The 23,945-nt window shown below is 43.5% G+C and overlaps 1 protein-coding gene across 2 annotated transcripts in view; it reads left to right on the top strand.

Moving 5' to 3' along the window:
* IL16 (interleukin 16) overlaps positions 1-23,945 on the top strand; it is a 145,375-nt gene that overhangs the window by 84,795 nt on the left and 36,635 nt on the right. For both annotated transcript variants that reach the window (XM_040414077.1, XM_040414076.1), the window contains 2 exons: positions 2,928-3,000; positions 3,924-4,336. In XM_040414077.1, the coding sequence (XP_040270011.1) occupies positions 2,928-3,000; positions 3,924-4,336 (486 nt within the window). The remainder of the gene's footprint in view (positions 1-2,927; positions 3,001-3,923; positions 4,337-23,945) is intronic.

Here is a 23,945-nt window from a genome sequence, read left to right as displayed (position 1 = left end):
TGTATGCCTACTGCATACTGTGTCGTCCCTGAAGTGAATGTATAGCAATGTGCAGTAAGCTCCCATTATCCTTGTAGTGGCGTGTACAGGCAGATGTGAGCAGAGCCTTAAAGGGAGGGCAGGCAGGGGACGACACTCTGCAGCCCCATCGATCAGCTGTTACCTTGTAGCTCATATTCGGAACAGTAAATACACAGATCTGCACATTGTGCAATGGATGGAGCTGGTAACTGCAGGGCTGCCCCCATTCACTTCAGTGGTAGCAGTGCTGCAGACACCATCTCCTTCCATTGCATGGATGGAACTGTGCAGTTCAAAAAGATAGCTCCATCCATCAGAAGATATACAGCATATACGCCAGCTAACTTATCATTCAGCAAATAACAGTGGTCCATATATAGTGAGGTGCCCACTGTATGTCATGGCAGCCTAGGGCCCTGTGAAGGCCCCCAGGACTGCCACTGTAATCTTCCTATTAAGCCCTGCCTGCGACAGAGCTTAAAAGGAAGATGTCACAATCACCATAGACTGCAATGGTGAACTATTGCAGTCTATAATATAAGAAATCCAAAGGGGATCTAGATCTAAGGGAACTAGAAATCTAAGTAAAAAAAAATATTTAAAAAATATAAAAAAAGTATAAAAATTCTAATCAAGGGCTGCCCCCATTCACTTCAGTAGTAGCAGTGCTGCAGACACCATCTCCTTCCATTGCATGGATGGAACTGTGCAGTTCAAAAAGATGGCTCCATCCATCAGAAGATATACAGCATGTAACATAGTAACATAGTAACATAGTACATAAGGCCGAAAAAAGACATTTGTCCATCCAGTTCAACCTGTTATCCTGCAAGTTGATCCAGAGGAAGGCAAAAAAAAACTGTGAGGTAGAAGCCAATGTATGCCAGCTAACTTATCATTCAGCAAATAACAGTGGGCCATAAATAGGGAGGTGCCCACTGTATGTCATGGCAGCCTAGGGCGCTGTGAAGGCCCCCAGGCCTGCCACTGTTATCTTCCTATTAAGCCCTGCCTGCGACAGAGCTTAAAAGGAAGATGTCACAATCACCATAGACTGCAATGGTGAACTATTGCAGTCTATAATATAAGAAATCCAAAGGGGATCTAGATCTAAGGGAACTAGAAATCTAAGTAAAAAAAAATATTTTAAAAATATAAAAAAGTATAAAAATTCTAATCAAGGGCTGCCCCCATTCACTTCAGTAGTAGCAGTGCTGCAGACACCATCTCCTTCCATTGCATGGATGGAACTGTGCAGTTCAAAAAGATGGCTCCATCCATCAGAAGATATACAGCATGTAACATAGTAACATAGTACATAAGGCCGAAAAAAGACATTTGTCCATCCAGTTCGGCCTGTTATCCTGCAAGTTGATCCAGAGGAAGGCAAAAAAAACCTGTGAGGTAGAAGCCAATGTATGCCAGCTAACTTATCATTCAGCAAATAACAGTGGGCCATATATAGGGAGGTGCCCACTGTATGTCATGGCAGCCTAGGGCGCTGTGAAGGCCCCCAGGCCTGCCACTGTAATCTTCCTATTAAGCCCTGCCTGCGACAGAGCTTAATAGGAAGATGTCACAATCACCATAGACTGCAATGGTGAACTATTGCAGTCTATAATATAAGAAATCCAAAGGGGATCGAGATCTAAGGGAACTAGAAATCTAAGTAAAAAAATGTATTTAAAAAATATAAAAAAGTATAAAAATTCAAATCACCCCCTATTCCAATTTTATATATACAAATCATAAAAAATAAACATACTTGATTTTACCACACCTGAAAATGCCTGAAATATTAAAATATAAACATATTTAAAGGGGAACTGTCATGTTTTCATCAAAAAAAATCTATTTTAGCATATGTTACTGCTGCAGCAGTATTATGCATAAATCAATCTTTAGTTTCTTCACATACCACTGTTTTCCTTGAGTTTTTCCCTAGTTACAGCTGTTTAAACATTTACAATATGAGGACCTTCTCAAGATGGCTCCTCTGCCAGTTCTCTGAGGCCAAAACTGCTTTCCCTTACTCCTCATACACACTTGCTCTAGCCAACAGCTTCCTGCCAGCCAATCAGATTGGATTACTGAGAGACACGCCTCCTCACTCTGAAGCCTAATGCAGGCATGCAGTGTGGAAAGACCGCCACTCTGTCTTCTGTTTATACTAAAAGGAAGACAGACAAGCCATAGCAACGGTCTTTTAAGAGAGCAGTGGAAAGGGACAGAGGACATTAATGAAAGCTGTTATTATAAGGTAATTACAGATTTTTTGGCAATCACTGACAGACTAACTCAGGTATACATGCCAAGCTCTAATAAACTAGCAAATAACTTTGACTTGTATAGTCAATGCTGTAATGAAAAAAATGCCCCAAATTGCCTATTTTTGATAATCTTGTCCCCTGAAATAAATTGTGTAAAAAGCGCTCAAAAAGTCATATGTACCCCAAAATAGCTCTGTAGACTTAAAAAAGCTATGGGTCACAGATTTTTTCAAAGTTTATATATTTTTTTAAATAGTAGTAAAGCATAAGAAAAACTATATAAATGTGGTATTTTAGTAATTCTACTGACCCGCATAATAATAATATAATTTTTAGCGCACAGCGAATGGCATAAATACAAAACAAACAAAAAAATAGAATAGCAGAATAAAAAAATAAAAAGATACAACTTGTCCCGCAAAGAACAAGCCGTCATATGGCTATGTGAACGGAAAACTAAATGTTAATGATGGGAATGTATATTTTATGTCAATATAATTGTGAAGACAAATTACTATTTATTACTATTACTATTTTTTGGTGATCAGAATAAGGGTATGACATTATACAAGATGCGTAAATTGATAAATGTCATCTCATATACCTGTACTTAATGTGATGTTTGGACTTGGGCAGATTTCTGAGCAGCAGTTGCAGCAAGCCATGGCTGAAGCCGTGGAGCAAGACCGTCCTCAGTACAATATGGAAGGTATGACAAATCCTACATCTAAGAAATTATTCAAATAAAACCGTTGAAATCCATAATTCACACAATGGATATACTGGCCTAAAGAATATTATTATAAACTGGAAGGATTCTTTCCTTTTTTTATTTTATAACTGCAATACACATAATGATTAATTCAAGCCATAAAATCTCTCTCACCCTATCATTCCCCAAAAAAGAGAAAAACGACCCTAGGACAACTAAAGGCGTATCCATTAACATAGAATGTGTCGGCAGATAAGAACCATTTGGCCCATCTAGTCTGCCCAATATACTGAATACTATGGATAGCCCCTGGCCCTATCTTATATGAAGGATGGCCTTATGCCTATCCCATGCATGCTTAAACTCCTCCACTGTATTTGCAGCTACCACTTCTGCAGGAAGGCTATTCCATGCATCCACTACTCTCTCTCTCAGTAAAGTAATACTTCCTGATATTACTTTTAAACCTTTGCCCCTCTAATTTAAAACTATGTCCTCTTGTAGCAGTTTTTCTTCTTTTAAATATTCTTTCCTCTTTTACCTTGTTGATTCCCTTTATGTATTTAAAAGTTTCTATCATATCCCCTCTGTCTCGTCTTTCTTCCAAGCTATACATGTTAAGGTCCTTTAATCTTTCCTGAGAATGAATGTAGAAATATAATGCAATCTTCATCACTTTGTTTGTAAATTTAATTATTTATTATTTATTATACTCACTTATGTAGCGCTGACATATTCCGCAGCGCTTTACAGACATTATCATCACACTGTTCCCAATGGTGCTCACAATATGATATTTTCAAAAAATGTTCAGTACATTGATGACGCTAGCTGATAAGTAACTATGACTTTACTCAAACGACAAAAAACTGCAGCATGTATGTAACATATTTTTATTTTATTTTATTTTTGTAATTTAGGAGATAAAAAAATGTTGTCATGCTCCCATGGGAAATACCAGTGTGACCACTGTATAGAGAGGTATGCTGGATATGCATATTGCAGCCGGAGGGAACAGAAAGCAATGGTTCGGTCAAGCAGTGACAGCAATTATAACCCCAGATCTACCAGTGCTGACACCTACCAGCTGTATCAGCTAAACAACAGGGTACATAGCCTGGACGTGCCAGTGCCAACAGAGCCGGCTCAGCCACATTATTCTGTCCCTGTACACGTGGAAGACCATGCACCCATTAACAACGAACCTCAGGCCACATCTCAAGTTCTGTGTAAGAAAATTAGTGGGCACTCGGGAGAGATCATAGTGAAGAAGCTACCATCAAAACCAGCTCCACCACCAAGGAAATACTACAAGCAAGATACTAAGGATGATGTAAGTGCCCTGAAAATCCACTGGTGTCTGGTTTCTGTTTATGTTATTAAAAATCTTTTTCAAATTTTTTTAAATTTCTCACCATTTTCAAAATCTATGTTTGCGGTTAGTGAATAGAGACATTCATTTTTTGTCATTAAAACATATGCATTGTTTTTCCAATTTCTAACCGTTTTTGAGATTTATGCTTCTATGCTTGCTGTTGGTAAATTGAAACATTCTTGCATTTATGTAATTAAAACATTCTTGGGGGGGAAGGGGTCACAGCTGACAGATTTACTTTAACTCAGATTCCCCTATTTGGGGATTTACATTCTGGGGCATGTAGTCTTTCTACCAGGTACTTTACTAACTATCCTGCAGTTGTGTTCAGGAATGTTGTATGGGATGTATCTGACAAGAATCTTGTCAATGGTTTCCAACGACAACCAACATAACCTTAAAGGGGTTGTGCAAGAATGGGGGGGGGGGTGTTGACTTACCTGCTTCTTCTCCTTTAGGCAAATTGCGGATCGCACATTGCAGTTGTCCGTGTTTTGCGGATCCACAAAACACTTACGGACGTGTGAATGGACCCTTACAGTAGAAAGAACATTCCCCTGAGCTGTGGTAGGGAGAGAGCTAAAGCAGAAAAGACATGCCCTCTGCCCTGATCTTCCAGTCTAAAGAGAACCTAGCAGAACTATTGGAGCAGTGAATGGGGAGATCTCTGGTTCCATGGGATTGTCATGCACTATATGATGTCTGATTATCAATTTTTACATCAATCATGGCATAACCCCTTTAGAATACTGACACAGGTTTAACTAAGGAGTTACTGTACTTTAACACAATTTCATTTCATTTAATAGAGAATGGTGTAACTAGAAAATTTCTATATCTCTTCATTAAAAAGACTGTGCCTGCATCCACTTGAAAAAAGCTGTAAAGTCATGGCGATTAGTGGTCTCACTTCCATCTAATTTGCAGTCCAATGTGTTGTCAGGCAAGATCCGTCCCTAGTAACAGAGACATGTGATCTCTCCCTCTTTATCTGTTCTGTGAGCTCTGGAGCTAAAAATAAACATAGTGGGAACCAAGGGAAAGGATGTCACAGCAGTACAGTGGTGGCAGAAGGGAGACACCCCCTGCTTCTAAATGAAATGCACCCAGCTGTGCAGTTAATATAGGGAATAATTTTGTTGGAAAAGACTAGGGAACCCCAAAAATCATCTGTTCCTTCACAGTTATGATTGTGGAAAGAAGTACAGCCATTATGCAAACCTTTTTTGAAAACTCAGGTATGCTTTAAGGCCTACCTTGAAGGCCTTCTTTCCTCTTGACTTGACATCATAAGAAAATCAAAAGAAATCTGCTCAGACATGAGAAAAAGTATTATGGATTTCCACAAGTCTGGTACTTTTTCAGGAGGAATTTCCATGTTCATCTGTTCAAATAATGAATTCTAGTTTAAACACCATGGAACCAAGCAACCATCATAAACTTCAGGATGGAGAAGCATACTATCTCCTAGAGGTGAACCTACTTTGGTATAATACATACAAATCAATCCAAGAGTAACCGCAAAAGACCTTATGAAGATGCTGGAGGAAATATGTACAAAAATTTCTAAATCAACAGTGAAGCATGTCCCATATCAACATGACCTGAAAGGTCATTCAGGAAGGAAGAATTCACCCGTCAAACTCCACCAAAAAAAAGCTAGGTTAGAGGCTGCAACTTCACACGCGGACAAAGATCTTCCTTTCTGGAGAAATGTCCTGTGGTCTGATGAAACAAGACAGGAATGTTTGGCCATAATGACAGTCGTTATGTATGGAAATAAAAGGGGAGGCTGTACTATAAATGGCATTATAGGGAAGGAAACTTATGTGGAGATTGAGCACAAATGGGTCTTCCAAAATAGTTGCAAAGTGGCTTAAGACAACAAGGTAAACGTAATAGAGTGGCTATCACAAAATTAGAGAAACCTATTGTATAAAGCTTGTAGAAGGCTGCCCAAAACATTTGACCCAAGTTACACAATATAAAGACAATGTTATAATATACTAACCATTAATCTTATCCCTCGGAAGAAGGCATTGTTGAAATACGCAATGGGAAACTGTGGGTTGTCCTGGTGGGTGCTTCCGTCTTTCTTGCTTGTCTTTTTTATTATTTAGGTTTTATTAGTTATCTAGACCGTATTTGTATTCTGGGCCATTCCTGAATTATGGTCTTTATGTGTAATAAATTTCTATATACCCTTATCATGTGTGGGGATTTTGTAGTTGCAAGTCTATGTACCTAATTACACTCCACCCACCATTTGGGGAGTAAGTGATATTGTGTTGTAAGGCCCCTTTCACGCGAGCGAGTTTTACGCATAGCACCCATACTGAATCCTGACCCATTCATTTCTATGGGTCTGTATACATGAGCTTTTTTTTTCACGCATCAGTTCTGCATTGCATGAAAAACGCAGCATGTTCTATAGGACTCATGCACACGGCCGTTGTTTTGGTCCGCATCCGAGCCGCAGTTTTGGCGGCTCGGATGGGGACCCATTTACTTCAATGGGGCTGCAAAAGATGCGGACAGCACTCCGTGTCCTGTCCGCATCTTATGCTCCGTTCTGTGGTCCCGCAAAAAAAATATAACCTGTCCTATTCTTGTTCGCGCTTTGCGGACAAGAATAGGCAGTTATATTAAAGGCTGTCTGTGCCGTTCTGTGCATGTAGCCATATTCTGTGTTTTTCACGCAGCCCTGGCCCTATAGAAGTGAATGGGGCTTCAGTGAAAAACGCATTGCATCCGGGAGCAAGTCCAGATGCAATGCGTTTTTCACTGATGATTGCTAAGAGATGTTGTTTGTAAACCTTCAGTTTTTTATCACGTGCATGAAAAACACATCAAAACGCATTGCACCCGCGCGGAAATAACTCAACAACTGAACGCAATCGCAGACAAAACTGACTGAACTTGCTTGCAAAATGGTGCGAATTTTTCCTGAACGCACCCTGAAAGCATCTCGACCTAAACCGTCACACTCATGTGAAAGAAGCCTAAGGGTATTTAACATAATTAAAGGGACTCTGTCACCACTTTCTAACCCCCCCTTTTAAAAGTATTGTTCTCTCCATGGCGCCCTTGTGATTACAAAGGTGTTGTTATAACATAAATTCGCCGTCTCGTTTTGATAAAAATACCTTTTATCTAACCTGTCAATCTTGTGGATAAGGTGCCCAGGGCGTTTCTGAAGGTCTGAAGCTGCCGCCCGCCGCCGCCGCCGTTGGTGCCCAGCTCCTCCCCTGATCCTTTCAGCGCCGCCTGAATGTAAAGAAATCCGCCTCCGGCTCTCGCTCAGTGCCCCCTCCTCCTTTTCAAAGATCCCGCGCGTGCGCACAGGCCTGTGCCTGATGCGCCCGTGCGGACATTTAGAATCAGCCTCATTGAGCCTGCCAAGCGCTGTATGGAGCCGCAGGCTCTGAGTGGCTGGCTGCAGTGCTCGTCTGATGAGGAGGTTGAGCGAAGTGCGCGCATGCGCACTTCGCTCAATGAGGCTGATTCTAAATGTCCGCACGGGCGCATCAGGCACAGGCCTGTGCGCACGCGCGGGATCTTTGAAAAGGAGGAGGGGGCACTGAGCGAGAGCCGGAGGCGGATTTCTTTACATTCAGGCGGCGCTGAAAGGATCAGGGGAGGAGCTGGGCACCAACGGCGGCGGCGGCGGGCGGCAGCTTCAGACCTTCAGAAACGCCCTGGGCACCTTATCCACAAGATTGACAGGTTAGATAAAAGGTATTTTTATCAAAACGAGACGGCGAATTTATGTTATAACAACACCTTTGTAATCACAAGGGCGCCATGGAGAGAACAATACTTTTAAAAGGGGGGGTTAGAAAGTGGTGACAGAGTCCCTTTAAGTACTGATTGGTTTTGTCCCCTTTAATTATTATATCACCTTCTATATTCTTTGTAATGATATTCCTTGTAGTGTAGTGGATGAAGGAGTTAAGGTGGATTAAGAAGGGCAGATAATTGGGCAGTTTGTCGGGAATGAATGTTCCTGCGAACACTCGTTCCCGATAATCTTCCCATCTAAATGGGCAGCCGCTCACCAGATGAATGAGCAAAACGCTTGTTCATTGGGTGAAATGATCATTAGTGCAGGCACATAACTTCATACTGTGGAGGCGATCGCTGCATGTAAATGGAGCACTTCACCTCCACTTAATGAAGAGCCGACTATCGGGAAGGAGCGCTTCCTTCCCAGCAATCTGCTGCTCATCTGCCCATGCAAATGCACCTTTACTTAGTTAGATCACATATAAAACCCCCCATTGTGCTGAGAAGGCTGCATTTCTGAGTGATTATCTCAGAGACATGTGTACTGCATATTGGACATCTGTAGGAGGAGGGGCTGAAAGGTATAAACCTTGTGCACAAGGACAAATAAGTGGAACTTCACTGAGAACACCATCCAGGTAGGATGTTGTAAGGTCATTATCTCTCTCTTGTATCACTGTGGAGTGTTGGCCATGTGCTACGACATGTCAACAGGAGTTCCCCCCTCCCAATTTGTATTGTGCAGGCCAGGTGATTATTATTTATTCTGTATGTGATTTGTCTTTTATTTTTATCACTTAACCTGTTAAGTCTATTTGTTCTCAAATTGTTGAATTCATGTTAAAACAGATATCCACTTTCTTAAATATATACAGTCAGGACCATAAATATTGGGACATCAACACAATTCTAACATTTGTGGCTCTATACACCACCACAATGGATTTGAAATGTAACGAACAAGATGTGATTTAACTGCAGACTGTCAGCTTTAATTTGAGGGTATTTACATTCAAATCAGGTGAACGGCGTATGAATTACACCAGTTTGCATATGTGCCTCCCACTTGTTAAGGGACCAAAAGTAATGGGACAATTGGCTTCTCAGCTGTTCCATGGCCAGGAGTGTGTTATTTCCTTATTATCCCAATTACAATGAGCAGATAAAAGGTCCAGAGTTCATTTCAAGTGTGCTATTTGCATTTGGAATCTGTTGCTGTCAACTCAACAAAGAGGAGACCCAAAGAGCTGTCACTATCAGTAAAGCAAGCCATCATTAGGCGGAAGAAAACAAAACAAACCCATCAGAGAGATAGCAAAAACATTAGCCGTGGCCAAAACAACTGTTTGGAACATTCTTAAAAAGAAGGAATGCACCGGTGAGCTCAGCAACACCAAAAGACCCGGAAGACCGCGGAAAACCACTGTGGTGGATGACCGAAGAATTCTTTCCCTGGTGAAGAAACTTCACCCTTCACAACAGTTGGCCAGATCAAGAACACTCTCCAGGAGGTAGGTGTATGTGTGTCAAAGTCAACAATCAAGAGAAGACTTCACCAGAGTGAATACAGAGGGTTCCCCACAAGATGTAAACCATTGGTGAGCCTCAAAAACAGGAAGGCCAGATTAGAGTTTGCCAAAAGACATCTAAAAAAGCCTTCACAGTTCTGGAACAACATCCTATGGACAGATGAGACCAAGATCAAATTGTACCAGAGTGATGGGAAGAGAAGAGTATGGAGAAGGAAAGGAACTGCTCATGATCCTAAGCATACCACCTCATCAGTGAAGCATGGTGGTGGTAGTGTCATGGCGTGGGCATGTATGGCTGCCAATGGAACTGGTTCTCTTATATTTATTGATGATGATGTGACTGTTGATAAAAGCAGCAGGATGAATTCTGAAGTGTTTCGGGCAATATTATCTGCTCATATTCAGCCAAATGCTTCAGAACTCATTGGACGGCGCTTCACAGTGCAGATGGACAATGACCCAAAGCATACTGCAAAAGCAACCAAAGAGTTTTTTTAAGGGAAAGAAGTGGAATGTTAAGCAATGGCCAAGTCAATCACCTGACCTGAATCCGATTGAGCATGCATTTCACTTGCTGAAGACAAAACTGAAGGGAAAATGCCCCAAGAACAAGCAGCAACTGAAGACAGTTGCAGTAGAGGCCTGGCAGAGCATCACCAGGGATGAAACCCAGCGTCTAGTGATGTCTATGCGTTCCAGACTTCAGGCTGTAATTGATTTGCAACAAAGTATTAAAAAGTCAAAGTTTGATTTATGATTATTATTCTGTCCCATTACTTTTAACATAGTAACATAGTACATAAGGCCGAAAAAAGACATTTGTCCATCCAGTTCGGCCTGTTATCCTGCTGCTTTTGGTCTCTTAACAAGTGGGAGGCACATATGCAAACTGTTGTAATTCCTTCACCGTTCACCTTATTTGGATGTAAATACCCTCAAATTAAAGCTGACAGTCTGCAGTTATAGCACATCTTGTTTGTTTCATTTCAAATCCATTGTGGTGGTGTATAGAGCCAAAAATGTTAGAATTGTGTTGATGTCCCAATATGTATGGACCTGACTGTATGTTATATAAACCTGAGTGTATGTATGTGTGTATGTCCGCTAAAGGAATCCACACCGTAATTTACAATCAAAACTTTTGCAGAGCCACCTCCTGTGACTCGGGGAACGTCATAGACTATGTTTTGAGTGGAAATTTTCACCCGGTGCTTTCCAATTATTTGCTAAAAAATACGCTTAATAACCTAACCGCCAAGCTACAGGAGCCATTGTCTGTTGGCTGTTGTGGCAGTTAGCCTGGATATTCATTAGGCTGCATATAGCAACCAATCACAGCTCAGCTTCTATTTTGCTAAAGGTCATTAATATGAGCTCTGATTGGTTGCTATCGGCAACAAAGGACATTCTTAGTATAAGGCAGCTTATGTGTGAGTTAATATGATTTCGATTGTGACACTTAGCCAACATTGTTGTAGAGGCTAATTTAACTCACATGACCTTAAGGCCTCTTTCACACGGGCGTTGCGGGAAAAGGTACAGGTGCGTTGCGGAAACATGCACGATTTTTCCGCGCGAGTGCAAAACATTGTAATGCGTTTTGCACTTGCGTGAGAAAAATCGCAAATGTTTGGTACCCAAACCCGAACTTCTTCACAGAAGTTCGGGCTTGGGATCGGTGTTCTGTAGATTGTATTATTTTCCCTTATAACATGGTTATAAAGGGAAATAATAGCATTCTGAATACAGAATGCATAGTAGAATAGCGCTGGAGGGGTTAAAAAAAATAAAAAAATTATTAAACTCACCTTAGTCCACTTGATCGCGCAGCCAGCATCTCTTCTGTCTCCTTCTTTGCTGATTGCAGGAAAAGGACCTGTGGTGACGTCACTTCGGTCCTCACATGGTCCATCACATGATCCATCACCATGGTAAAAGATCATGTGGTGGATCATGTGATGACCGGAGTGACGTCACCACAGGTCCTTTTCCTGCAATCAGCAAAGAAGGAGACAGAAGAGATGCTGGCTGCGCGATCAAGTGGACTAAGGTGAGTTTAATTATTTTATTATTTTTTTTAACCCCTCCAGCGCTATTTTACTATGCATTCTGTATTCAGAATGCTATTATTTTCCCTTATAACCATGTTATAAGGGAAAATAATAATGATCGGGTCTCCATCCCGATCGTCTCCTAGCAACCGTGCGTGAAAATCACACCGCATCCGCACTTGCTTGCGATTTTCACGCAACCCCATTCATTTCTATGGGGCCTGCGTTATGTGAAAAACGCACAAAGAGGAGCATGCTGCAATTTTCACACAACGCACAAGTGATGCGTGAAAATCACCGCTCGTGTGCACAGCCCCATAGAAATGAATGGGTCATGATTTAGTGTGGGTGCAATGCATTCAACACACGCATCGCATCCGCGTGGAATACTCGCCCGTGTGAAAGGGGCCTAAGTGTATACTAATTCTGTGGGGTTTTATATACTGTCAATTAAAGACAATATTGTTTTTGTTGTGGAGGTCACTATTAAAGGAGCAAGCTGCTGTTAAGGTCAAAGTTAAGGGGGTGGACTGCTGTGGAGGTCACATTTTAAGGAGGCGGGGCACTGTGGGGGGGTTAGTGTTAAGCAATGGGGGCTGAGGAGGTCACTGTTATGGAGGATACTGTCGATATCTTTTAACGACACACACAAATATAAAATTAAATTGATGAAATATACCTATGCGAAAGCAGGGTCCTTCTGCTAGTATATATATATATATATAGTGAGAGAGAGAGAGAGATCTGAAAAATTTAAGGTAGAATCTGATTGTTTTGGCAACGGTATTGATAAATGTACCCTATTATGTTTTTGTAATATCAAATTTGGTTGATGTGTAATTTTTTGTAAGACTAATGTTTTAATGGTTAGTGATAGTGTTGATCACGAATATGCTAATCGCTAATTTATATCGCGAATATTGGCACTTCAAGAATTCGCAAATATCTAGAATATAGTGCTATATCTTCATAATCGCGAATATTCTCGTTTTTTTTTTTTTTTTTTCATCAGTACCCATGATAGCTCACTGCTTCTTGCTTGTGGGCCAATGAGAAGGCTGCAATATCTTTGACTTTAGGAGTAGTGTTGATCGCAAATTTTCGGATCGCACATTTTTATCGCAAATTTTCCGATTGCTGATTTTCGCAATCAAGAAAATAATGACTGGAGATCACGAATTCTCGAATTTGCGAATATATGACGAATATTCGCCCAAATATTTGCGAAATATCACAAATTCGAATATTGCCCCTGTCGCTCATCACTGGTTAGTGACACAGACATAGATATTGCGTTAGGCCCACTTTGTTTAGGTGTAACCTTCTGATCAAACTGATGAGTTTAGGCTACTTTCACACTCGCGTTTTGTGCGGATCCATCATAGATCTGCACAGAAGGATCCGTTCAGATAATACAAACGTCTGCATCCGTTCAGAACGGATCCGTTTGTATTATCTGAAACATAGCCAAGACGGATCCGTCATGAAATCTATTAAATGGAGGACGGATCCGTTTTCTATTCTGCCAGATTTTGTCAGTGAAAAACGGATCTGTCCCCATTGACTTACATTGTGTGCCAGGACGGATCCGTTTGGCTCAGTTTCATCAGATGGACACCAAAGCGGAATGGAGACTGAACGGAGGCAAACTGATGCATTCTGAGCGGATCCTTTTCCATTCAGAATGCATAAGGGCAAAACTGATCCGTTTTGGACCACTTGTGAGAGCCCGGAACGGATTTCACAAACGGAAATCCAAAACGTGAGTGTCGTTCATGTATAGAGTGTTAATGAAATGCTAGGAAAGTACAGATAATGGCTACAGATCGAGCGGACAGAGCAACTCTCTGATAGATCTACTCAGAAGGAGGAAGCAATCAGGGGCGGGCTGGGCCGGGGGGCAGGGAGGCGATTGCCCCCCAGGCCGCCCTAAAAAAACGGCCGTAGTCTTTAACAAAAAATTTTTTTCTTTTTTATTCTTCAGGGCCGCACCGCCGATCACCACAGGCGGCGCGGCCCTGGATGTAATTGCTGGGGCGGTGGTGGCGGCTGTGTGCTGTGGGGCAGGGGAGGGAGAGGCGTGTCCCTCCCCTGTTCTTCTGATAGGCCGCAGGCACTAATGCCTGCAGCCTATCAGAGGCTGGCTCAGGCAGCGCGATGACGTCATTATCATCGCGCCGCCTGAGCCGGGCAGCACACAGCAGGGACACAGGCTAGAAGAGGCCTGCATCGCTGCTGATGGAGCCAGGTAAGTATTAGTGTTTTGTTTTGTTTTTCTTTGTAGGGGGAGCTGTCACTATGGCTATGGGGGAGCTGTCACTATGGCTATGGGGGAGCTGGCACTATGGCTATGGGGGAGCTGGCACTATGGGGGGGGAGATGGCACTATGGCTATGAAAGAGCAGGCACTATGGCTATGGGGGAGCTGGCACTATGGGGGGGATCTGGCACTATAGGGGGGGGGGCTTGCACTATAGGGGGAGCTGGCACTATAGGTGGGGCTGGCACTATTAGGGAGCTAGCACTATGGGGGGCTGGCACTATAAGGGGGCTGGCACTATCGGGGGGCTGACACTATGGGGGGAGCTGGCACTATGGGGGAGCTGGCACTATGGGGGTGCTGGCAGTATGGGGGGGCTGGCACTATGGGGGGAGCTGGCACTATTGGAGGAGCTGGCACTATGGGGGCATTTCTTACTAACACATTATGGGGGGCACCATGGGGGAGAGGAGCACTATGGGGGTATCTGGGGGCTCTAAAGGGGCTTTTTTAAATTATTGGCACATTCTGGGGGGCACTATACGGGAGAGCAGCACTATGGGGCATCTGGTGTCACTATAGGGGCATTATTTGGGGGCACTATGGGGAAGTGGGGGCTCTAAAGGGGCCTTTTGTATTGGAACATTATGGGGGCACTATGGAATTTGGTGGCACTAAGGGGGCATTTTTTACTGGCACATTATGGGAGGCACTATAGGGGAGAGCTGCACTATGGGGCATTATTTGGGGGCACTATGGGGGAGTGGAGCACTATTGGGGCATATGGTGGAACTAAGAAGGGGCATTTTTTTACTGGCACATTGTGGGGGAGAGGAGCACTATAGGGGCATCTGCTGGGGGCACTAAGAAGGGGCATTTTTTACTGGCATATTATGGGGGACACTATGGGGAAGGGGGAGAGGAGCACTATGAGGGCATTTACTGGGGCAATATATAGGGGTATTTTATACTGGCATACATTATGGGGACATTAGTTCAACTGCGGGCACTAAGCGGGGTATTTCATGTACTGTCATATTATAGGGATAATTAGTACTACTAGGGGGTAATATGGGGAGCTTTACTACTACTGGGGGGCTATGAGGAACATGATTACTAGGGCATTATTACTACTAAGTGTGCTCTGGCAGAGAATTATTTCTATTGGTGGGATTTTGGGGAGCACTGTTACTTTGGGGGCACCCTGGCATAGTATCAGCTTAGCACAATTATTTTTGGGGGACATTATCTTTATACTATTAGTGTCTGGGCGCAGTTATTTTTTAGAGCACTGTGTGCCAATAATTGTTTAAGGGGGCACTATCTGTGTGGTAGTAGTATTCCCAGGGGTACTGTTTCTGCAGTATAGTATTGGTGGCATAGCGGGCACAGTATTGGGGCACTATCTGTGTGGTAGTAGTATTTTCAGGGGGACTGTTTCTGCAGTATAGTATTGGGGACACAACGGGCACAGTATTGGGGGCACTATCTGTGTGGTAGTAGTATTTCCAGGGGGACTGTTTCTGCAGTATAGTATTGGGGGTGGCAGGAAAGGGTGTTCAGAAGATGTGAAGATGATGGAAATGTGGGAAACTAATGTCTGTTTCTCAATCTCTGCAGAGACATGAGATGGCAGAAAAATAATCATGGCGGTCTGGTCTGAATGGAGAAGATAAAGAAAGAGAACATCTACAACAAAGGTGACATCACTGGATGTAAGAGGTATGGGGCGCTATGTAGGAGAAGAGATGCTCCGGCTCCTCCCCCTGCCATTTGCAGAAGGAGGATTCAGAGCTGGGTGAGGACGACGAAAGGGGGCAGCAGGCCACGGGCAGGTGGCAGATGGTGGGGGGAACCACAAGCCTTGAGCAGGATCAGGGGAGGGAGGAGAGCGGAGGAGCTTCCTGGCTGTAGCTTGTTATATAAGCAGACAGTGCAGCCAGGACAGGCCCTCCCCCTCTCCGCATGATGTGTAGACAGGCCTCAACTATAGAATGTCAGGTGTACAGTGTTTGTTGGGAGTGGCCTATTATATGTAGGAGGGGCTTTTAATAATGGGCGGGGCTAAAATGGGCCACTTGACTGGATTTGCCCCCCAGGACTAAGGCTGCCAGCCCTCCCCTGGAAGCAATAGTCTGCGAATACGATGAAAGTGAAAGCTGTAGAGGAAAAACTGTTGATTCTGATGAAAATAATAATTTGAAGCCTAAATGAGTAGAAAGCAAAAAAATAAATTGTCTCTAAAGATGTCCATAGTCTTTGAATAAATGTGGCTTTGATTGATGTACAGTATATAAAGGAGAGAGAGAAAAAAGTACACAACAAATACCAGGTAAAACACATGCCGCTATATTTTGCAAATAATGGCCAGGTAATGACAACATTATCCTGTTGGTCTACAGTGTATGACACAAGTACTTCCTGCCATACTAATGCAATAAAACCACAAACATGTACAGTATAAAACATTAATAAAGGCACCTGAGCAGATTTGAGATAAAAAATTATTTTTTATACAAACAAAAGATATACAGGATGTGGTTTGGCAAAGGAAGTGTAAGCTTTACACATAAATTGCTTTAGGGGCATAGATGTGCCTCACAGCCTATAATACCAAATGATATATGGCTTTCAATATACTAATGTCACTCAAATATATTTCTGTAGCCCAAATGTCATTTCCTTGCAATCCAGAATTCCAGCATGACTATCAGTCCACCTTCTTCTACTCCCACTTTTTTAAACTTAACATGGAGAAAACCAACTTCATCTTTCTCTCATGACACTCAACCCTCCACCAGACTTTTCAATCATAATGAATGATTCCACCACACTTTCTTCAGTCTTACAAGTCTGCTTTCTTAGAATTACATATGCTTCTTGCCTGGCCTTCAAACCACACATCCAAGCCCTTACCATCTAGTGCTGCCACCAACTCAAATACATTTCTTGTATCCACGTCTTCCACAACCCTTAACATGGTTATAAGGGAAAATAATAGCATTCTGAATACAGAATGCAAAGTAAAATAGCGCTGAAGGGGTTAAAAAAAATAATAATTATTAACTCACCTTAATCACCTTGATAGCGCATGGCATCTCCTTCTGTCTTCATCTTAGCTGTGTGCAGGAACAGGACCTGTGGTGACGTCACTCCGGTCATCACATGATCCATCACATGATCTTTTACCATGGTGATGGATCATGTGATGGACCATGTGAGTGACGTCACCATAGGTCCTGTTCCTACAATCAGCAAAGAAGGAGACAGAAGGAGATGCCGGGCTGCGCGAGCAAGTGGATTAAGGCGAGTTAAAAAAAATTTTGAACCCCTCCAGCGCTATTGTACTATGCATTCTGTATTCAGAATGCTATTATTTTACCTTATAACTATGTTATAAGGGGAAATAATACAATCTACAGAACACCGATCTCAAGCCCGAACTTCTGTGAAGAAGTTCGGGTTTGGGTACCAAACATGCGCGATTTTTCTCACGCGAGTGCAAAACCCATTACAATGTTTTGCACTTGCGCGGAAAAATCACGCGTGTTCCCGCAATGCACCCGCACATTTTCCCGCAACGCCCGTGTGAAACCAGCCTTAGTAGCAGTAATTGTAAGCTTGCACAGGCAGTGTCTTCACCACCTTTGTACCAGGTTGTCACAGTTAGTTCATCCTTATTGCACTTGTTTAGGTTTTACATTATGTATGTTTCCCTCTTCTCATATGTACAGCACCCTGGAATTAATGTTGTTTTAAAATATATATATATTATAATGATACTGTCTACGCTAGATTTAAAGATGAGCCAGCCTGTGAAAATGTACTTCAATGCTGTGTACTCAATATGTGTTTCTATGCTGTGAGAGAAATTTCTGATACTGTTTTTGGGGACGGGAGAGTTAGAAATGTAATTAAGCTTGAAGGGGTTGTCCAACCCTTTAAAAATGATGGCTTATCTTCAGGATAGTGCATCACTACCTCATCAGCAGGGGTCCAATACCTGCACCCCCACTAATCAGCTGTCTTGCAGTAGCTCTGATGCTGGAACAAACCGCTCCATCCAAATAGAAGTAGTGATGCAGTACCCAACCCCATCCACCGCACAATGGAGGAGGCTGAAAACCCTTCCTGATCTTAAAGGGTTTCTGTCATGAGCAATAACATTATGTAGCTGACTGACATTAGCGATGTGCCTGCCTGCCGCCATTCTCTTAAAATAAAGACTTTTATGCTAATGAGCCTCTAGGTGCTATTAGGGCGTTGCTTCAGCACCTAGAGGCTTGGTCTACACACTGTTTGGCACGCCCAGGTCCAGTTCAGTGGCGCACCTACAGGGGGGGTCCAGCGGGTCTGGACCCCCCCTAGAACAACCAGCCAATTATTTATTTTTTTTAATCCTTCAGGGCAGCACCGCCGATCACCACAGGCGGCGCGGCCCTGGATGTAATTGCGGCGGCCGCGGCGGTCGGGGGGGGGCGGGGGGAGCAGTAGGAGTACTAGGAGATGAGCGCTTCCATTGTGGAAGCGCTCATCTCCATATCTAATCCATCTGTATCGCCGTCCTTAGGACAGCGATACAGATGCCTGTGCTGCGGCAGGGGAGGGAGAGGTGTGTCCCTCCCCTGTTCTTCTGATAGGCCGCAGGCACTAATGCCTGCAGCCTATCAGAGGCCGGCTCAGGCGAGATGACGTCATCATCGTGCGCCTGAGCCGGGCAGCACACAGCAGGGACACAGGCCGGAAGAGCCTGCATCGCTGCTGATGGAGGTAAGTATTAGTGTATTTTTTTTTGTTTGTTTTTTTTGGAGGGGGGGGGGGGAGCTGGCACTATGGGGGCACTAAAGGGGAGAACGGCACTATGGGGCATCTGGTGGTACTTTTTTTTTTAGGTGGCACTTCTTACTGGCACATTATGGGGGGGGGGACCATGGGGGAGAGGAGCACTATGGGGGCTCTAAAGGGGCTTTTTTTTTTTTTTTTACACATTATGGGGGGCACTATAGGGGAGAACGGCACTAGGGGGCATCTGGTGGCACTATAGGGGCATTATTTGGGGGGCACCATGGGGGAGAGGAGCACTATGGGGGCTCTAAAGGGGCTTTTTTTTTTTTTACACATTATGGGGGGCACTATAGGGGAGAACGGCACTATGGGGCATCTGGTGGCACTATAGGGGCATTATTTGGGGGGCACCATGGGGGAGAGGAGCACTATGGGGGCTCTAAAGGGGCTTTTTTTTTTTTACACATTATGGGGGGCACTATAGGGGAGAACGGCACTAGGGGGCATCTGGTGGCACTAGAGGGGCATTATTTGGGGGGCACCATGGGGGAGAGGAGCACTATGGGGGCTCTAAAGGGGCTTTTTTTTTTTACACATTATGGGGGGCACTATAGGGGAGAACGGCACTATGGGGCATCTGGTGGCACTATAGGGGCATTATTTGGGGGGCACCATGGGGGAGAGGAGCACTATGGGGGCTCTAAAGGGGCTTTTTTTTTTTTACACATTATGGGGGGCACTATAGGGGAGAACGGCACTATGGGGCATCTGGTGGCACTATAGGGGCATTATTTGGGGGCACTAAGGGGAAGTGGGGGCTCTAAAGGGGCCTTTATTCTTATTGGCACATTATGGGGGCATTATGGCATCTGGTGGCACTAAGGGGGCATTTTTTTACTGGCACATTATGGTAGGCACTATAGGGGAGAGCGGCACTATGGGGGAGTGGAGCACTATTGGGGCATATGGTGGCACTTAGAAGGGGCATTTTTTTCTGGCATATTATGGGGGACACTATGGGGAAGGGGGAGAGGAGCACTATGAGGGCATTTACTGGGGCACTATATAGGGGTATTTTATACTGGCATACATTATGGGGACATTAGCTCAACAGCGGGCACTAAGCAGGGGTATTTCATGTACTGTCATATTGTAGGGAGAATTATTAGTACTAGGAGGTATTATGCGGAGCTTTGCTAATACTGGGGGGCTATGAGGAACATGATTACTACTATGGGCACTATAGGGGCATTATTACTACTAAGTGTGCTCTGGCAGAGAATTATTTCTATTTTGGGGAGCCCTGTTACTTTGGGGGGCACCCTGCCACAGTATCAGCTTAGCACAATAATTTTTGGGGGACATTATCTTTATACTATTAGTGTCTGGGCGCAGTTATTTTTTTAGAGCACTGTGTGCCAATAATTGTTGAGGGGGGCACTATCTGTGTGGCAGTAGTATTTCCAGGGGGACTGTTTCTGCAGTATAGTATTGGGGGCACAGCGGGCACAGTATTGGGGGTGGCAGGAAAGGGTGTTCAGAAGATGTGAAGATGATGGAATTGTGGGAAACTAATGTCTGTTTGTCAATCTCTGCAGAGACGGGAGATGGCTGAAAAATCATAATGGCGGTCTGGTCTGAATGGAGAAGATGAGGAAAGAGAACGTCTACAACAAAGGTGACATCACTGGATGTAAGAGGTATGGGGCGCTATGTAGGAGAGGAGATGCTCCGGCTCCTCCTCCTGCCATTTGCAGAAGGAGGATTCAGAGCTGGGTGAGGACAACGAAAGGGGGCAGCAGGCCACGGGCAGGTGGCAGATGGTGGGGGGGAACCACAGGCATTGAGCAGGATCAGGGGAGGGAGGAGAGCGGAGGAGCTTCCTGGCTGTAGTCGGCTGGTTATTGTATAATGTGAAGCAGGCAGTGCAGCCAGGACAGACCTCCCCCTCTCTCCATATGATGTGTAGAGACAGGCCGCAACTATAGAATGTCAGCTGTACAGTGTTTGTTGGGAGTGGCCTATTATATGTAGTAGGGGCTTTTAATAATGGGCGGGACCCAAAAAATTTGCCGCATTGTTATTTCCCTGCAGGGCTTTTAGAATCCCCAATTAAAGAATCAGCGCAACACACTACACCCTTTCCCTGCATTTTTAAATATAAAGGGGGCTTTGAAAAATTCAATTAGCACAGCACACTACACATGCCACATTTTTTTGCCTTTCGGACCCCCCCTAAACAAAATTCCTGGGTGCTCCCCTGGTCCAGTTGATTGGCTTTCGAGTTCTCCTTATCGTCCCGTAAATCCCATGCCTGCGCCGTCCAGTTTAGTATTTAGTGAAGGATGCGCTCCTGCTGCTGGCTTCCTTCCTTCGGCACAGGCGCAGTGAGGAAGCCGGCAGCAGGAGCGCGTCCTTCACTTACTGCACCTGCGCCGAATACTAAACGGGACAGCACAGGCGCGGGATTTACGGGACACTGAGGAGAACTCGAAAGTTCACTGCGAACGGTATTGGAAAAAATTATTATAACGGGTGTGATATACCAGTCGCCCCCCAAAAAAACTGATAGAAGTGGGGTGTTATATACCAATAATATACTTTCTTTATAGTGCATTTAGGTACAGCAGCGTTTGTTTGCGGTTTTGCTGCGTTCCCTCTGCTACACACAGTGACAAACGGTATTGGAAAAAATAATTATAACTGGTGTGCGCATGCGCGTACGCGAAAATTATATTGCCGATTTTTCGCATTGAAAAAAATAATGAATGGAAATAATACATCTGGTATGTCACTGTCCATGTTGTGGGACTATTTGTGCACTTCTAGTAATTATTTATTGGCTGCAAATATGAACTGAAGGTTTTTCAGGGTCTCCTGACATTAAAATGAATGGGACCCGCCACAAACTTGCGGTTCGCGAACATTTTGATCGCGTTCGCGCGATCGCATTCGCAAACCGTCCTGGCAGATGTTCGGCCATCACTACTTACCTGCACTGATACATACTGCAAAACTCTGTAAAAGTAGGACCTGATAAGAAAGGGTTTCAAACCACTTAATGGAAACAAGACTGACAACAAGCAAGAAATATTGAGAATTAGAGATGAGCAAAGTTTTCAAAAATTCGATTTGTCCACTTCGCCGAATTTCTCAAAGAAAGCGCATTAAATTAGGTCTATCCCAGCCTGCAGTTAAACTTTAAGGAGAATGTATCTCGGTGTACAGTACATCATTGCAGCAACATGCATAGCTAGTCCTTTCTGGTAGCGAAACAGTTACAGGTCACATATATGGACGTGAGCATCATTGTGCTGACCACCAACAGTCCTAGCTAAACCCTAGCTAAAGAAAAGAAAAGCATACAGCAACTTTCAGTAAAGCAAAAAAATATATATATGCTGTGCGCCCCTGACGCAGCTGTGTCCCAAAGACTCTTTAGTGGAACAAAATAAGGACATGAAGGAAGTGCCAATGAAGTAATGGAGGAAAAAAGGTTCTTTTAATCCATGTTGTGACAGTGCCAACTGTCAACACAAGCCTTTGAATCCCGTCTGTTACCTGTAGAATGACTGTGCGTCACTATTAGGCTTAGTTTACACTCCACTTATTTGGTCAGTTATTCTCATTAGTTATTGTCAGGCCAAAGCAGGGTCAAAACCACAGAACAGGTGCAGATCTATTCATGATACCTAATCTGAGAGTATGCTTGGCTACTGAATTTGGCTCACAATAAGTGATGGAAATAACTGACCAAATAACTGAACTCAGCCTTAGGCCTCATGCACACGACCGTTGTGTGCATCCGTGGCCGTTGGGCCGTTTTCCGTTTCTTTTCGCGGACCCATTGACTTTCAATGGGTCCGTGGAAAAATCGGAAAATGCTCCGTTTTGCAGCCGCATCCGTGATCCGTGTTTCCTGTCCGTCCAAAAAATATGACCTGTCCTATTTTTTTGACGGACAACGGTTCACTGAAATCGGTTTTATTCAGATGGAAAAGAAGTTCTGCATGCAGTACTTTAATGGTCTCTATCACCCGGTCAGTATTTGGTCATTTTTTTGCTTCAGTATTTGATCAGTATTCATAAAGCAAAAACAGGAGAGGGTCCAAAACAGAGATAACATGTGATGGAAATATTTGCATGTCTTCTGTGTTTTGGATGCACTCCTGCTTTTGGCTTCCAAATCATTATAAGTGTTGATCGCGAATATTGGCACTTCGAGAATTCGCGAAGATGCAGAATATAGTGCTATATATTCGTAATCGCGAATATTCTAGATTTTTTTTCATCAGTAACCTCCCTTCTTGCTTGTGAGCCAATGAGAAGGCTGCAATATCTTTGTCAGAGATTAGCAACATCTCTAGCAACCAATAGGAAAGTTGTCTACCCCTTACTAAATAAAAAAAACTCCCCAGCAGCAATTTACTACAGTTTTTTAAAGTTCTGAGAGAGAGAGAGCAGTGTCATTGCTGTGCTCTGTGCTTTTATCTGGATCCTATTCCTTATCCAATTACATTAGATAGTTAGTTAGCTCATATATATAATAGTCAGTGGGAGATAGTCAGTGTAGGTTAGATAGTGATATAGTGTAGCTGATAGGTTCCAGTGCAGGGTGTTAGGTAGTGTGATAGGAATTACTGTTTCTCTGCTGTCCATACATACATGCTACAGACATAGTGCTGTGATGTCACAACAATACTTAGTGCACCAATCAGTAATATCTACTCACACCTGATAAAATGTGAAGTTGCATGTATTGCACAAAAATATGCGCATCATTAGTGCCGATTTGCGCAATCGCGAAAATAATGACTAAAGATCACGAATTCTAGAATTCGCTAATTTAATGCTAATATTATGCAAAAAAATATATATATATTGTGAAAAACTAATATTGCCTATGCCGATCATCACTAATCATGATCAGATCCTGATGCAAGATACTGACCGTCTGAAAGAGGCCTTATGGACGCGCAAAGAACAGGACCCATTTTTTTGTTATTTTTATGTTCTTCTGACAAATCAGAACAACGTAAAAATAAACGGTGATGTCAATACGGCCAAACAAGGACATTAGTGTCCCTGTAACCTGAGTGGTGAGGGGGCAACAGCATGAAGAGTCAAAATAGTGGCACCGGAATGGAATGGTG

This window comes from Bufo bufo, chromosome 1 (genome assembly GCF_905171765.1).
Source record: "Bufo bufo chromosome 1, aBufBuf1.1, whole genome shotgun sequence".
In the NCBI taxonomy this organism is placed as follows: Eukaryota; Metazoa; Chordata; class Amphibia; order Anura; family Bufonidae; genus Bufo; species Bufo bufo.
The sequence above is the reverse complement of the archived record's forward strand: the minus strand, read 5'-3'. Positions and strand labels throughout refer to the sequence as shown.